Source organism: Leptodactylus fuscus, chromosome 5 (assembly GCF_031893055.1).
Source record: "Leptodactylus fuscus isolate aLepFus1 chromosome 5, aLepFus1.hap2, whole genome shotgun sequence".
NCBI classification, from domain to species: Eukaryota; Metazoa; Chordata; class Amphibia; order Anura; family Leptodactylidae; genus Leptodactylus; species Leptodactylus fuscus.
This window is the reverse complement of record NC_134269.1, coordinates 18,898,060-18,914,748: the sequence shown is the minus strand read 5'-3', so window position 1 is coordinate 18,914,748 and position 16,689 is coordinate 18,898,060. Positions and strand designations below refer to the sequence as shown.

The window sequence follows — 16,689 nt, the reverse complement described above, 5'->3', positions numbered from 1 at the left end:
CTTCTCCACATCTGCCATACTAGTACGGCGGATGCGGGGTGTTTAACTATGGCGACCGCCAGGGTGCTGCCATAGCTGCCTGTTGTTTCACCATGCGCTAATGCCCAGGGTCAGTTCCCGCACCCATCATGGGGATTAACCCTTCTGGTGCCTCAATCAAAGCTGACCGAGATACCATTTTCCCAGCGGCGTGTGGGCATCACCAGTTTGCCGGTGATTCCTGGCCCCTGGAACATTGTCACATTGGTCAAATTGCCATGACAGCCTTGTAAAGGCTTCCCAGCCTGTCCGCAGTGATTTTCTTTTGCAAGCTACTCTAGGTAGTCTGAAAAAGAATTGACGATTTTTTGCAATGCATTAGCATAGTAATACATTGCATTAGTGATCAGACCCCCTGGGGTTCAAGATCCCTATTGGGTCTAATAAATGCAAAAAAAATTTAAAAAGTAAAAAAAAAAAATTAAAAAGTATTAAAAATTAAAATCACCCCCCTTTCCCTAGGACACATAAAAAGTACTTAAATACTGTGAAACACATACATGTTAGGTGTCCCTGTATCCGAAAAGGCCTTCACTACAAATGTATACAAATATTTTTCCCGTACAATAAACGCCATAGTAGAAAAAACAAAACAAAAGTGTCATTGACTTCAATGGGTGCCGGCATACGCGCGTATCACATTGAAAGCAATAGGTAAAACAGCCTCCCATTGATTTCAATGGGTAGCGCGCGTAAGCCGGCACCCATTGAAGTCAATGGGATCTGTTTTACGCCGCTCACTCTGAACGAGTTTACGTGTCAGAATGAGCGGAGCGTAAACTCCGTGTGAAAGCTGCCAAAAACGAAAATAAAAAAATGCCTGCAGCGGGAAGGGGTTAAATCCCTACTACTACACCATGTACAGATCTGGGATACCAGAGGTGTCATTGGAGTAACATAATTGCCATAGTGTTATTGGATGGACATGGTGGCGATACAGAATTAGGAGGATTGTAGGATATTGAGGACAGAGGACTCCGGAGCAGTAGGAGGCTGGTCAGGGACAGGAAGGACCAGCCCTGCAGGGAAAGTGAGGGCTGGGGGAGGAGGTGAGAGCCTGGGCTGGCGGAGAAGGAGGGAGACTGCAGGGGAAGGAGACACACCTCAGTTTGGAGAGATAGAGCTACCTGCAAACAGACAGATCCGGGAGGGAGGGAAGCAGACAGGAGACAGCAGGAGTCAACTCAGGGGAGAAAGAGACAGTGGAAGACAGACAGAAGCAAAAGAGACAGTGCAAAAGGCAGAGCCCATAGAGCTGGACAGTGACAGGGACCCACTGCAAGTGCAGGGAAAGTGTGACTAGATAAGAAGCTGTGCCTGTGCCTGCAGGACCCTGCCAGATACGGTAAGTACACTGAGCATATTGTATAGTTTGGGGCATGTCGCACACATTGTCAGCAGCAGCTGCTGTGACACCGTCCTGGGACACGTCTCCTTACATGTGGGTGTGTATGTGCTTAGTAGCCTGCAACAACCATGTGTCCGTCTACTCCATATATCTGATATATTGTTGCATTTCATACTATATCATGTCATACATATATCATTATTACATATACAATGTATACGTCCCTTGGGATTGTGCGGACGGTGATGCAGATGCATTAGGAGCATCCCTGAGATTGCTCTCCATATTACATGGGGGGCAGGGAAGGCCCATGGCGAACTGACAGATGGGACGGGGTGTTGTCAGCCAGCAGTATATAGGATATACCTGCCAGCTTGTGACACATGCTACGCCTTCCACAATATATAATAATAGAGATTTTATATTAGATTTGGGTTGGGCATATTTAATTGGGACATTGCTCATATATATATATCGGGCACTTGTCACAATAGGGAGTGTCGATAAAATGGAGGGACACCCTGAAATTGCTTAGGGTGGGGGGTATCTGCTTGGCCTCCCCCATCGCTGCACCAGTCTCTCCTATATAAGACAGTTGTTAGGGTGAGGGGTGCAGATACCATAGAAGACTCTGGAGAATTGGTGGCCCAGTTCTGGTTACTGCACCAGTCTCTCCTATACTAGACGGGGGTGGTTAGGAGAGGCCTGCACTTCATATATGGACACACCGACGGCCCATACATTTCTGACAGATGGAGGAGATTTATTGCAGTGGTTTCTATTCACCCAGATGCGTGCATTACAAGTAAAGCAGAGTTCCCAGCACCTGTTTTATTTGCTTGGGGTGTGGGCAGTGTAACACCCAGGTCGGTGCTCAGCTCTGGCTGCTCAGACTGATTTTCTATCTCACTTACTCAGGAGGAGAAATCCCAATAGGTCATTCATTACCTAGAGATTAATGGCCCCAATGCATTGGAGAACAAAAGCAGCTTGGATATGGATGTCCTCTCCTGTCTTTAGACAATCCCGTTATCAAGTCTGGTTCCTCTGGGATCGTGTTCATTAATATCGACCAGATGTCCCATCCTCCTTCTTGCTGGGGTCCGGTCTTGGTTGGTTCCTTGCCCTTTGGTGCAGGATTCCCCTCTCCATAGACTCAGCAAAGAGTATCAGGCATTGGGTAGAAACTGGAAGACAAACAAGCCCAAGGTTCTCCAGTCCTTGGTAGACCTGACCCAGATGAGGGCCAGGACTGGAGAACCTGTTGCTTGGCTGTCTCACATCCTCTGCTCAATGTATAGACTTGTCCATATGGTCTATATCACATGTGTAGGGTAGAATCCAAGAGGTGTTATGTTCAATCCAAGGGTCAACATAATATATCAAGATATATGGAGAGGTTTTCACTGAGAACAAGGCTGACTTGGTTCTCTTGGGATGGTCTTATGTTTGGAAAACTTGTCCCGAAGAGTCTACCTCCCATTACTTCAGGGGTGCTATGACCTTGTGGCCATACACGTTAGACCACCATATAGCGGCACGTTGAGCATGCTTGTGCTCTTGATACGATAGTGACACCACCGATATCAGAATAAAGTGGTATCTAACACTCCTATTGAGAACACGTGCTTGCAGAGCCGAGTGTGCACGTGTAGGCAGTGACGAGGAATAGCTGTCTGCCAAACGAGCTGTCCAAAGTGGATTGCTAGCTTACACTGGATGAGATTCAAGGATCACATGTGGAAATATAAGAAAAAAGACCTTCAGATGGAATATCTTGACCATCAGTGTCTGACCTTGTTCTATTACACACAGTCCTCGATAAAGATCAGACCGTCGTACTCTTGGGAATGGTTACCACGTAAGAGTTGTAGACCACACAGTGATTTCAGGGGAACGATCTCCTGGTTTGGAGTGTTCCAGATATTTGCCACATTTGACGTAAGACATATGTGACTCTTGCATAAGCGTGAAATGTTCCTGTGTTCCCCGGGGTATGGCGGTATAAGCAGTGACTTATTGCCTGTGATTTTGGCATGTTCTACATTACTGATCCTTCTTTCCCTCATACATCTTCCATTACGGGAGAGTTGGGACACTCTATAAACCGTTTCCATCCACCATGTATTCAGGTTGTGCTATGAACCCACCTGTATTTACCACAATCTCCTCCATCTTCCCCTTATAACCTTCTGTAGCACATAGTGGTTTCCCCCTTTCCTTATCTAAATCTAGCCGGAGATCCCTACCCCTGTTGTTGTTACCGGTCAGCCATATTGATAACCCTATCATTTCTGGTAGTTTTCCTTCACGGCCCAGGACCCTCGCTGGATTATATGATGGACCATACCAATTGACATGATGTGTTATAATTCCGTCATTGGCTCCGGATTATGGGATTTGCTATGGCTGGTATATTACCGTATGTCCAGTCGTGTAGCAGATTACGGTAATGAGGATGATTCAGGCTGATTCATTGACTATCTTAGAGACTGATGTCTTTCTTCTATCCTCTGCTGAACCCTCAGACATAGACCGGACTCGCTGTTCCTTGGAGGGTTTTATTACCTTTCACTTGATTTAATGTGATGGACAGAGAATCGATGCTGTGGGTACAGGACCGAGCGTAGACCTCATAGTCCGGACTGTGAAAACCTTGCAGTGATATCTGTCACAGACACGTATTTAAAGCCCTCAGTCTGCAATTGTGTCTGTAGTGTAGCTGTATAGATTGCTAAGGAGAGCGCCCCCCAGTGGTGCACACTGTCGTCATTTTATCATTGGGAACACATATCTGGTGAAGGACTGTGGGTACCTCCTAATGCTCTAGGCCCATGGACAATTGCCAGGACATAGACACTTACTATCTTCTGCCCTGTATTAGTATTGGTATGGTCTGTATATGGGTATACAGGTATATACACATTCCTCAGACGCTCCATTTACTGTGAAAATTACTTTATCCATTCATTATTTGTGTTAGACTATAACTGCTTTATATAATGCTCTGAGGGCCACAGTTATAGGGATCACTACTACAGGGGTCTTGTATTTGTACCCCCCCCATACTGCACCCTCTAATCCTGCAACTGATGTGGAGCCTGTTACCCCTTCAAGGAGAAGAATATGATGGGGAGTGAAGCTGAGCTCTGTGATATATAGGGGTATATGATAGAGGAGAGAAGCTGCGCTGTGTGATATATAGGGTATATGATAGAAGGAGAGAAGCTGAGCTCTGTGATATATAGGGGTATATGATAGAGGAGAGAAGCTGCGCTGTGTGATATATAGGGGTATATGATAGAGGAGAGAAGCTGCGCTGTGTGATATATAGGGTTATATGATAGAGGAGAGAAGCTGAGCTCTGTGATATTTAGGGTTATATGATAGAGGAGAGAAGCTGAGCTGTGTGATATATAGGGTTATATGATAGAGGAGAGAAGCTGAGCTCTGTGATATATAGGGTTATATGATAGAGGAGAGAAGCTGAGCTCTGTGATATATAGGGTTATATGATAGAGGAGAGAAGCTGAGCTCTGTGATATATAGGATTATATGAGAGGAGAGAAGCTGAGCTGTGTGATATATAGGGTTATATGATAGAGGAGAGAAGCTGAGCTCTGTGATATATAGGGTTATATGATAGAGGAGAGAAGCTGAGCTCTGTGATATATAGGGTTATATGATAGAGGAGAGAAGCTGAGCTCTGTGATATATAGGTTATAGGATAGAGGAGAGAAGCTGAGCTCTGTGATATATAGGGTTATATGATAGAGGAGAGAAGCTGAGCTCTGTGATTATATAGGGTTATATGATAGAGGAGAGAAGCTGAGCTCTGTGATATATAGGGTTATATGATAGAGGAGAGAAGCTGAGCTCTGTGATATATAGGGTTATATGATAGAGGAGAGAAGCTGAGCTCTGTGATATATAGGGTTATATGATAGAGGAGAGAAGCTGAGCTCTGTGATATATAGGGTTATATGATAGAGGAGAGAAGCTGAGCTCTGTGATTATATAGGGTTATATGATAGAGGAGAGAAGCTGAGCTCTGATATATAGGGTTATATGATAGAGGAGAGAAGCTGAGCTCTGTGTTATATAGGGTTATAGGCTAGAAGGAGAAGCTGAGCTCTGTGATATATAGGGTTATAGGATAGAGGAGAGAAGCTGAGCTCTATGATATATAGGGTTATACGATAGAGGAGAGAAGCTGAGCTCTATGATATATAGGGTTATACGATAGAGGAGAGAAGCTGGGCTGTGTGATATATAGGGTTATAGGATAGAGGAGAGAAGCTGAGCTCTGTGATATATAGGGTTATATGATAGAGGAGAGAAGCTGAGCTCTGTGATATATAGGGTTATAGGATAGAGGAGAGAAGTTGAGCTCTGTGATATATAGGGTTATATGATAGAGGAGAGAAGCTGAGCTGTGTGATATATAGGGCTATATGATAGAGGAGAGAAGCTGAGCTCTGATATATAGGGTTATATGATAGAGGAGAGAAGCTGAGCTCTGTGATATATAGGGTTATAGGATAGAGGAGAGAAGTTGAGCTGTGTGATATATAGGGTTCTAGGATAGAGGAGAGAAGCTGAGCTCTGTGATATATAGGGTTATATGATAGAGGAGAGAAGCTGAGCTCTGTGATATATAGGATATATGATAGAGGAGAGAAGCTGAGCTCTATGATATATAGGGTTATATGATAGAGGAGAGAAGCTGAGCTCTGTGATATATAGGGTTATGTGATAGAGGAGAGAAGCTGAGCTCTGTGATATATAGGGTTATATGATAGGAGAGAAGCTGAGCTCTGTGATATATAGAGTTATAGGATAGAGGAGAGAAGTTGAGCTGTGTGATATATAGGGTTATAGGATAGAGGAGAGAAGCTAAGCTCTGTGATATATAGGGTTATATGATAGAGGAGAGAAGCTGAGCTCTGTGATATATAGGGTTATATGATAGAGGAGAGGAGCTGAGCTCTGTGATATATAGGATATATGATAGAGGAGATAGGCTGAGCTCTGTGATATATAGGGTTATATGATAGAGGAGAGAAGCTGAGCTCTGTGATATATAGGGTTATAGGATAGAGGAGAGAAGTTGAGCTGTGTTATATATAGGGTTCTAGGATAGAGGAGAGAAGCTGAGCTCTGTGATATATAGGGGTATATGATAGAGAGAAGCTGAGCTCTGTGATATATAGGGTTATATGATAGAGGAGAGAAGCTGAGCTCTGTGATATATAGGATATATGATAGAGGAGAGAAGCTGAGCTCTATGATATATAGGGTTATATGATAGAGGAGAGAAGCTGAGCTCTGTGATATATAGGGTTATGTGATAGAGGAGAGAAGCTGAGCTCTGTGATATATAGGGTTATATGATAAGAGAGAAGCTGAGCTCTGTGATATATAGGGTTATGTGATAGAGGAGAGAAGCTGAGCTCTGTGATATATAGGGTTATGTGATAGAGGAGAGAAGCTGAGCTCTGTGATATATAGGGTTATGTGATAGAGGAGAGAAGCTGAGCTCTGTGATATATAGGGTTATATGATAGAGGAGAGAAGCTGAGCTCTGTGATTATATAGGGTTATATGATAGAGGAGAGAAGCTGAGCTCTGATATATAGGGTTATATGATAGAGGAGAGAAGCTGAGCTCTGTGTTATATAGGGTTATAGGCTAGAAGGAGAAGCTGAGCTCTGTGATATATAGGGTTATAGGATAGAGGAGAGAAGCTGAGCTCTATGATATATAGGGTTATACGATAGAGGAGAGAAGCTGAGCTCTATGATATATAGGGTTATACGATAGAGGAGAGAAGCTGGGCTGTGTGATATATAGGGTTATAGGATAGAGGAGAGAAGCTGAGCTCTGTGATATATAGGGTTATAGGATAGAGGAGAGAAGTTGAGCTCTGTGATATATAGGGTTATATGATAGAGGAGAGAAGCTGAGCTGTGTGATATATAGGGCTATATGATAGAGGAGAGAAGCTGAGCTCTGATATATAGGGTTATATGATAGAGGAGAGAAGCTGAGCTCTGTGATATATAGGGTTATAGGATAGAGGAGAGAAGTTGAGCTGTGTGATATATAGGGTTCTAGGATAGAGGAGAGAAGCTGAGCTCTGTGATATATAGGGGTATATGATAGAGAGAAGCTGAGCTCTGTGATATATAGGGTTATATGATAGAGGAGAGAAGCTGAGCTCTGTGATATATAGGATATATGATAGAGGAGAGAAGCTGAGCTCTATGATATATAGGGTTATATGATAGAGGAGAGAAGCTGAGCTCTGTGATATATAGGGTTATGTGATAGAGGAGAGAAGCTGAGCTCTGTGATATATAGGGTTATATGATAGGAGAGAAGCTGAGCTCTGTGATATATAGAGTTATAGGATAGAGGAGAGAAGTTGAGCTGTGTGATATATAGGGTTATAGGATAGAGGAGAGAAGCTGAGCTCTGTGATATATAGGGTTATATGATAGAGGAGAGAAGCTGAGCTCTGTGATATATAGGGTTATAGGATAGAGGAGAGAAGTTGAGCTGTGTTATATATAGGGTTCTAGGATAGAGGAGAGAAGCTGAGCTCTGTGATATATAGGGGTATATGATAGAGAGAAGCTGAGCTCTGTGATATATAGGGTTATATGATAGAGGAGAGAAGCTGAGCTCTGTGATATATAGGATATATGATAGAGGAGAGAAGCTGAGCTCTATGATATATAGGGTTATATGATAGAGGAGAGAAGCTGAGCTCTGTGATATATAGGGTTATGTGATAGAGGAGAGAAGCTGAGCTCTGTGATATATAGGGTTATATGATAAGAGAGAAGCTGAGCTCTGTGATATATAGGGTTATATGATAGGAGAGAAGCTGAGCTCTGTGATATATAGGGTTATGTGATAGAGGAGAGAAGCTGAGCTCTGTGATATATAGGGTTATGTGATAGAGGAGAGAAGCTGAGCTCTGTGATATATAGGGTTATATGATAGGGGAGAGAAGCTGAGCTGTGTGATATATAGGGTTATGTGATAGAGGAGAGAAGCTGAGCTCTGTGATATATAGGGTTATGTGATAGAGGAGAGAAGCTGAGTGATATATAGGGTTATATATAAACCTATAGATCACAATTCTCACCTCTATTTTATAACCCTATATACCACTGAGCTCAGCTTCTTTACATCTATCCTAGACTCCTTTGCATCTACTTGATACGCTCGGATGTTCACCTGATGGCAGACTCAGGTTATGGGCCATATCCTGCAGCAACAATCACTTGGCAGGTCCATTTTAAGAGTATAAATAAGTAGATGTGTCACGCGTGTACCCTGCTGATCCACATCTGGCTGCATTTCTCTTGGAATGGTTGTAAAGCTACAGTCGGCGACATATTGGTCATGTGTCTGACCTGTGTAATTCTCATATTTATCATTGTGATGCTCTAGGGATCCATCCGGTGCTGTTTATGGCGGCCTGTATTCTGCGTATTACCCACGCTGCCATAAAACTGCTTAGGCCGAACATGATCCCCCTTCCTATATTTTCCTCATATGGCTTTTGTACGATTCTGAATGCTATCATGGCGTTGCAGTATTTGTAGGGCTCACATATAGCAGATAACCTGCACACAAGGTGAGGGCTCAGCGGTAACTTTATCTGAGCGCTCGCAGTAGGAGTAATTTTTGCATTGATAGTCATTTCGGTGGATCTCAATAATTAATACGGTATTTGTGCGAGATGGCTGTCCGCCCAAATACTCGCTGCCGCTCACTGAACCATATACATGGAGGAAGCTCAACCTTGGCAAATGAAAGAGTCATCCAAGGGGTAGTAGGGGGTCAGACATGTTATATATGGTAGTTGCAGATCCCATTAGAGTACAGAATGTGGACCCGACCCCCTTGTGTCATTATCCATCCAAGTGTGAGAGGTCTGAAGGTGCCCGCACATCCCGACAGGCTAGTGACAAGGCTTACCGTCCATGCTGAAGTGACCGTGTACGTGTGACTTGTTTCCAAAAATCTAAAGTCCCACTTAAAGTGGAGAGTCAATGCACTTATGTACCTGACCAATGCTTGTGGGGACCAGAAGCCATGGGGAACCCACTGACTCATACCCCCTAAGTTAAAGGGGGTGTCTGAGATCAGAAAAAGCCAAGGCTGTGTCTGTTATTGCAGCTTTACTTCATCCATACTGCAGTACCAGACTCCACCATGGACAGGAGGGGCGCTGTTTATACCAATCATTTCTAGAAGACCAAATAAACCTTCCTTACTCAGCCAATGCTATAATACACTAATCCCTATCTCACGACAGATGGCATCTGCCAACGACACCCGCCAGCCCCAGAAAGATGCCGCCGACCAGAATTTTGACTACATGTTCAAGCTCCTGATCATTGGGAACAGCAGCGTGGGCAAGACCTCCTTCCTCTTCCGCTACGCCGATGACTCCTTCACCTCCGCCTTTGTCAGCACCGTGGGGATAGACTTTAAGGTGAAGACCGTGTACAGGAATGAGAAGAGGGTAAAGCTGCAAATATGGGTAAGAAATCCTAAATCATTTGTTGGTGAAGCGGCCCCAGTCTTCAGTCATTATCCTATGTGTATATCTCAATAAGGGGTACCCCCATGAAGGGCGTTATATGCAGTGGTATCTTACACTACAGGGCGTGTATACTTTTGAAACTAGTTTTTATTAAAGGGATTCTACCATTAAAATCAAATTTTTTTGTCCCTAACACGTAGGAATAGCCAAAAGAAAGTCTATTCTTCTCCTACCTTTAGCTGTCTACTCCGCGCTGCCATTCCGTAGAAATCCCGGTTTTCGTCGGTATGCAAATGAGTTATCTCGCAGCACTGGGGACGGTCCTCAGCGCTCAAACAACACTGGGGGCGTCCCCCAATGCTGCGATAGAAATCTCCAGCCGCCTCCATCTTCTTCAGGAACGTCCTCTTCACGCGTCTTCTTCTGGGGGTGGCTTCAAACGTCTAGGCCTCGGGCAGCCGACTGCACATGCCCACAGACCACAAGAAAATGGCCGCTTACAATACTGTGTAAGCGGCCATTTTCTTGTGGCCGGCAGGCATGTGCAGTCGGCTTTGCCCTAGGTACGAGGCCTAGAAGTTTGAAGCCAACTCCCGGAAGATGACCAGTTCTTTAAGAAGATGGAGGCGGCACTGGAGAGTTCTCTCGTAGCATTGGGGACGCCCCCAGTGCTGCGAGAGAACTCATTTGCATACCGGCGAAAATCGGGATTTCTACGGAACGGCGGCATGGAGAAGACATCTAAAGCTAGGAGACAAATAGTCTTTCTTATGGCTATTCCTACTTGTTAGGGACAAAAAATTCCATTTCCATGGTAGAATCCCTTTAATGAATAAAAAATAAAGCCATTTTGTCCTAGATAAAAATGTCCTACCGTTTTGTGTCTGGAGCTCCTAGACAGACCTGTGTGTCTCCATGGTTACAGACTACAATCAGCCCTCATGTAGTCAGATCCAACAGTCCTACTCCCTTTCATACTGTATGTCCCCTACTTACTACCTGACAACCCTCCACATGTACATTGAGTTGAGGCGAGGACATTGTCATGATGTGACCATGTGGACATAGAGCTGGACATCCGACTGGACAACATGTTCTCGGACACACCCTATAACTGGAGGGTTATCTATAGGGTATGAAAATGGGAACCCCTCCCATAAATGTAGAAACGGTGCCAGGGTGCTGTGTATGAGGATTGGGAGAGCTAGCCCTCAGCTAAACAACCTACCTACCAACTTACCTGCTGACGTGGAACTAGAGGGCATGCAGGTTGGGCAGATAGGAGACATGATGAACCCCTAGCCTCCATGTTCTGCTGCAGAATGCTGCAGCGCCCTCTGGAGGAAGAAGCAGATGGTTTAGATGGTTACAGTCTGTATTATACTCCAGAGCTGCATTCATAATTCTGCTGGTTATTGTTGTGATCAGAAATATTCCTAACAATTTAGCCAAATTCCTATAATGTAGGGGTGCCCCTGCCATGAGACGACAGCGTCAGACGTAGGTCATTGTGACTTTCACATTTTATGTTGTGTGTGCAGGACACCGCAGGACAGGAGAGATACCGCACTATCACCACGGCATATTACAGAGGAGCCATGGGATTCCTGCTCATGTATGACATCACCAACATGGGCTCGTTCAATGCCGTGCAGGACTGGTGAGCATATAACTATACTACGGGGATTATGTACTGAATGAAGGGGGTTCTCCTGTATTGAGAGTCATTTGAAGAGTAGGTCTGTAAGTGAATGCCTGGGGATGCTCAGGAGAGGTGAGTATAACTATTGGTTTCTTTTACTTACCTCCCCTGGTCCCACACAAGTTCAGCTACTATGTATTGCATTATTCCAATAGGTAGCGGCCAATGTTATACTCACCGACCTCCCACTCCTAGCCTCCATGTTTTGCTGCAGAATGCTGCACCGCCCTCTGGAGGAAGAAGCAGATGGTTACAGTCTGTATTATACTCCAGAGCTGCATTCATAATTCTGCTGGTTATTGTTGTGATCAGAAATATTCCTAACAATTTAGCCACATTCCTATAATGTAGGGGTGCCCCTGCCATGAGACGACAGCGTCAGACAGCTTTCCCTGGCATAAACAGAGGGGCGGCATTTTTCTTTTAATCGGCCGCTTCCTATTGGATTATTCCAACAGATAGCTGCTGATATTTTACTCACCGATCCCCACTCTTGTCCAGTCCCGGCATCTGCTTCTTCCTCCAGAGGGCGCTGCAGCATTCTGCAGCAGAACATGGAGGCTAAGAGTGGGGGGTCGGTGAGTATAACATTGGCCGCTATCTATTGGAATAATGCAATAGGTAGTAGCTGAACTTGTGTGGGACCAGGGGAGGTAAATAAAAGAAACAAATAGTTATACTCACCTCTCCTGAGCATCCTCGGTCATCCACTTCAGGCCTCTGGCTGACATCACATGCCCTGGGGGGGCCCATCATGCAACAAAGATTGCCAGTGTGGGTCAGCTATTTTTTTTGGGATGTCTTTCTATAGTTCACCTCGGGCAGCAGAGAGGTTAGGTTCACCCTTGGTTTAAGCGGTTATCTATTTTCTATTATTGATGGCCTATTCTTAGGACTCCTGGGACCGCTGCAGATCAGCTGTACGAAGACAGCGTGTCTCCTGGTAGTGTTCACATGCTGGAAGCCGTGCCGTTCCCGTACAAAGTATAGTGGCAGGTTTAGGTACATAAGCACTGACCCACTGACGTATACAGGGCAGTGCTAGAATTTGTGCGGGAGCAGTGGAGCTCCTGGCAAGTATATAATACTGGGAACCGTGCAGATACAATATTGATAGATATAGTGAGGAATAGGCCATTAATGGAAAGTTGATAACCCCTTTAAAGTTAGATTTGCCTCCATCAGATGATTACGTTTTTACATTAGACACATTTTTTTCAGAATTTTTGATGATTCGTTTTTAAATTTTTTATGTCACTGTTAGGGTGAATTCACACTAAGTAAACGCTAGCTTATTCTGAACGTAAAACACGTTCAGAATAAGCGGCGTCTAAAGCAGCTCCATTCATTTCTATGGGAGCGGGGATACGAGCGCTCCCCATAGAAATGAATGGGCTGCTTCTTTCACTCCGTGCAGTCCCATTGAAGTGAATGGGGAGTGCCGGCGTATACGGCAAGCTCTGCTCATGCCGGAGCGTACACGCCGGCACTCCCCATTCACTTCAATGGGACTGCACGGAGTGAAAGAAGCAGCCCATTCATTTCTATGGGGAGCGCTCGTATGCCGGCTCCCATAGAAATGAATGGAGCTGCTTTAGACGCCGCTTATTCTGAACGTGTTTTACGTTCAGAATAAGCTAGCGTTTACTCAGTGTGAATGCACCTTTAAAGGGATCCTATCATTAAAATGCTATTTTTTCTCCCTAACATGTAGGAGTAGCCTTTAGAAAGTCTATTCTTCTCCTACCTTTAGATGTCTTCTCTGCGCCGCTGTTCGGTAGAAATCCCGGTTTTCTTTGGTATGCAAATGAGTTCTCTTGCAGCACTGAGGCGGGCCCCAGCGCTCAAACAGCACTGGGGGCGTCCCCAGTGCTGCGAGAGAACTCTCCATCTTCTTCTGGAACGGCCTCTTCACGCGTCTTCTTCTGGCACTGGCTTCAAACTTCTACGCATGCACAGTCGGCTCTGCTGTCAGGCCTCGGGCAGAGCTGACTGCACATACCTGTGGCCATTTTCTTGTGGCCGCTTACCCCAGCTTACGGTGTAAGCAGCCATAAAAAAATGGCCGCGGGCATGTGCAGTTGGCTCTGCGCATGCCTAGTAGATTGAACCCCAGGACGGAAGAAAACGCAGGGAGAGGGCGTTCCAAAGGAAGATGGAGGCGTCACTGGAAAGTTCTCTTGCAGCATTGGGCCCGCCCCCAGTGCTGCGAGAGAACTCATTTGCATACCTAAGAATACCTGGATTTCTATGAATGGCGGCGCGGAGAAGACATCTAAAGGTAGGAGAAGAATAGGCTACGTGTTAGTCAGAAAAAAAAGGGTATCCAATAATAGGATCCCTTTAATGGTAAAACTGGGTTTCCCTTTTTTTGGTACAAGTCAGCAACTAAAAGGGGCAGAATGCTCATGTGTATCTGAGGAGATCATGTTAGAAATTGGGGTGAGCTTAACAAAAGAGGGAACCTATCAGAGAAACACTATTCAATAGGTCACAAGGAGTCAGAATTTACTTAAAGGAAGTAGAAAAAAATGGTTTTCTTTAAAAAAAACAGCATTCTAGTAAAATGGACGGGGTGAAGCTGCAATACCACCCACAACCTGCAGACAAGTTTTTCTAACCCTGGAGAATACTTTTAGTAATAATAATATAGTAGTTATTGAGAAAAAAAAAAAAAACCTACAAATTTTTTTTTCATTTTTGTTCTTCCCTTACAGGGCAACCCAAATCAAAACTTACTCATGGGACAATGCCCAGGTCCTACTGGTTGGAAACAAGTGTGACCTGGAAGATGATCGCGTCATCCCTGCAGAAGATGGACGGAAACTGGCCGAAGAATTAGGTAAAATGGATTCAGGCTTAAAGAGGTCCTGTACTGTGTTGAAAAAAGACATATGTCCATTAAAGGGATCCTATCATTGGATTCCCTTTTTTTCTAACACGCAGGAATAGTCTTAAGAAAGGGTATTCGTCTCCTACCTTTAGATGTCTTCTCCGTCCTGCCGTTCAGTATAAATGTAAATTAGTTCTCTCACAGCAATGGGGGCAGGCCCCAGCGATCAAACAGCACTGGGGGCGTCCCCAATGCTGCCAGAGAACTCTCCAGCAACACCTCTATCTTTGCCTGGAACGGCCTCTCCCTGCATCTTCTTCTGTCCTGGGTTTCAATCTTCTAGACATGCCCGTCGGGTCTCGGGCAGAGCCGACTGCACATACCCGCGGCCACAAGAAAATGGCCACTTGCACAGTAAGCTGTATAAGCAGCCATTTTCTTGTGGCCGTGGGCATGCGCAGTCGGCTCTGCCCGAGACCAGATGGCCTCATATGTCACATGCGGATTATTTTTACCCAGATGCATTTGCCATGTAGATGCCCAAACACTCAAGTCTGTCCAAGTCTGCTTGTAACCTACGTACATCCTATATAGACTGTACTATATAGCTTGTGTCGCCTGCAAGAATAGAACGGGGCATTCTGGATTTCCTGAGTTTTATACCATTGTCGGACAAGTCTTGCCTTGGCTTTTTCTCCCTCTCTCCATAGCATTGACATATATACTGGATTGAGTTGCATATTTATGGTAGGAATAGGTAATCCGCTCCATTGGTATGGCCACCTTTATGCCATGCTCCTGCGTAGGGAGATGACTGTACATGGATGATATTTCAAGTTTTTGTGTAAATATAGAGTATATGAAGTTGGTTCTACACATAAACAATAGAGATGAGCGAGTACTATTCGAAATGGATGTTTCGAACAGCACGCACCCATAGGAATGAATGGAAGCGGCTGGCACGCAGACTTTGCCGGCGGCTGGCCGATTAACCCCCTGTGTGTTGGCTGTGTCCATTCATTCCTATGGGTGCGTGCTAATTGAAACTCTCGTTTCGAAAAGTACTCACTCATCTCTAATAAACAACAATTTTGAGAAGACCAGCCAACCATCTAATGTGTATGAAGGACTTCCTGATGGCAGATGTTGGAGAAGATTAAGTTTGGTTTCAACCTCCCGATCCTTTTGTTCTTGGCGATATGCGCCCCCATCAGAGGGGTTTTTGCAGCAGCTCAGGGGCATCCAGAGACATGGCTGTCCAAATAGAGATGAGTGAACACTGTTCGGATCAGCCGATCTGAACAGCACGCTCCCATAGAAATGAATGGAAGCACCTGGCACACAGACTTTGCCGGCGACTGGCCGCTTAACCCCCCGCGTGCCGGCTGCTTCCATTCATTTCTATGGGAGCGTGCTGTGAGTGTGCTGTTTGGAACGGCTGTTCTGAACAGTGTTCGCTCATCTCTATGTCCAAACTTTCTAGCGTATATGTTTAGCCATATAGTCGGAGTTCATAGAATCTAATTGCCTAGACCATGGCCAAAATTTTGAGAAAATGATTCGTCTCTACGTCTTGGTCCATAACGGTGGATCATCTCTAACTCGCCCTTCTTCTTCTCCCCTCAGGATTTGAGTTTTTTGAAGCTAGTGCGAAAGAGAACATCAACGTGAAACAAGTGTTTGAGCGTCTAGTAGACGTCATCTGTGAGAAGATGAACGAAAGCCTGGAGAATGGACCGGTGCCATCAAGTGGAACCGCTCAACTTAGTGACGCTTCCCCCAAGGAGCAGAGTAACTGCTCTTGTTAGTCTGGTGTCGAGAGTAATCACACAAAATGCCCAACTAGGTCAGAGATGTCTCTTGTCATATGCAAAGCTCAGCAAGTTGCAACTTTAGGACAGTAACCCCCGGGCTGTATGAGGCCCACAGGGATAGGGGTGACTGGTCCCATTACACTTGTAGCTGAGCATGACTACTCCGGTGAGAGACATGTCTCGACAGACGTTGTTACATAGATATCCCCAAGCTAAGCCATTGTTACAGAAATAGATAAGGCATCCCATAGACATTGGGAGGAAAGAGAGGGCCACGCTCATCCAACCCACAAACGGTGGGCGAAGGTCTATGTGGCCAACATACGCCACCCTATGATATCATAGCATCTCCAAAGGCTACACAATTGGGTGCGTCCAAGGGCCCAC

The 16,689-nt window shown here is 45.1% G+C and overlaps 1 protein-coding gene across 1 annotated transcript; it reads left to right on the top strand.

Annotated features, from left to right (window-relative positions):
• The first annotated feature begins 1,030 nt into the window (after positions 1–1,030).
• Positions 1,031–16,305, top strand: RAB3D (RAB3D, member RAS oncogene family). Its single transcript, XM_075272540.1, has 5 exons — positions 1,031–1,384; positions 9,723–9,950; positions 11,495–11,613; positions 14,373–14,497; positions 16,115–16,305. The coding sequence occupies exons 2-5, from the start codon at positions 9,723–9,725 to the stop codon at positions 16,294–16,296; spliced, it is 654 nt and encodes a 217-aa protein (XP_075128641.1). The 5' UTR covers positions 1,031–1,384; the 3' UTR covers positions 16,297–16,305.
• Positions 16,306–16,689: the final 384 nt, after the last annotated feature.

Coding starts and splice junctions, on each gene's coding strand:
- RAB3D (XM_075272540.1), top strand. CDS start 9,723: ATGGCATCTGCCAACGACACCCGCCAGCCCCAGAAAGATGCCGCCGAC. Junction 9,951..11,494: donor GGGTAAAGCTGCAAATATGG/GTAAGAAATCCT, acceptor TTGTGTGTGCAG/GACACCGCAGGACAGGAGAG. Junction 14,498..16,114: donor GAAACTGGCCGAAGAATTAG/GTAAAATGGATT, acceptor TTCTCCCCTCAG/GATTTGAGTTTTTTGAAGCT.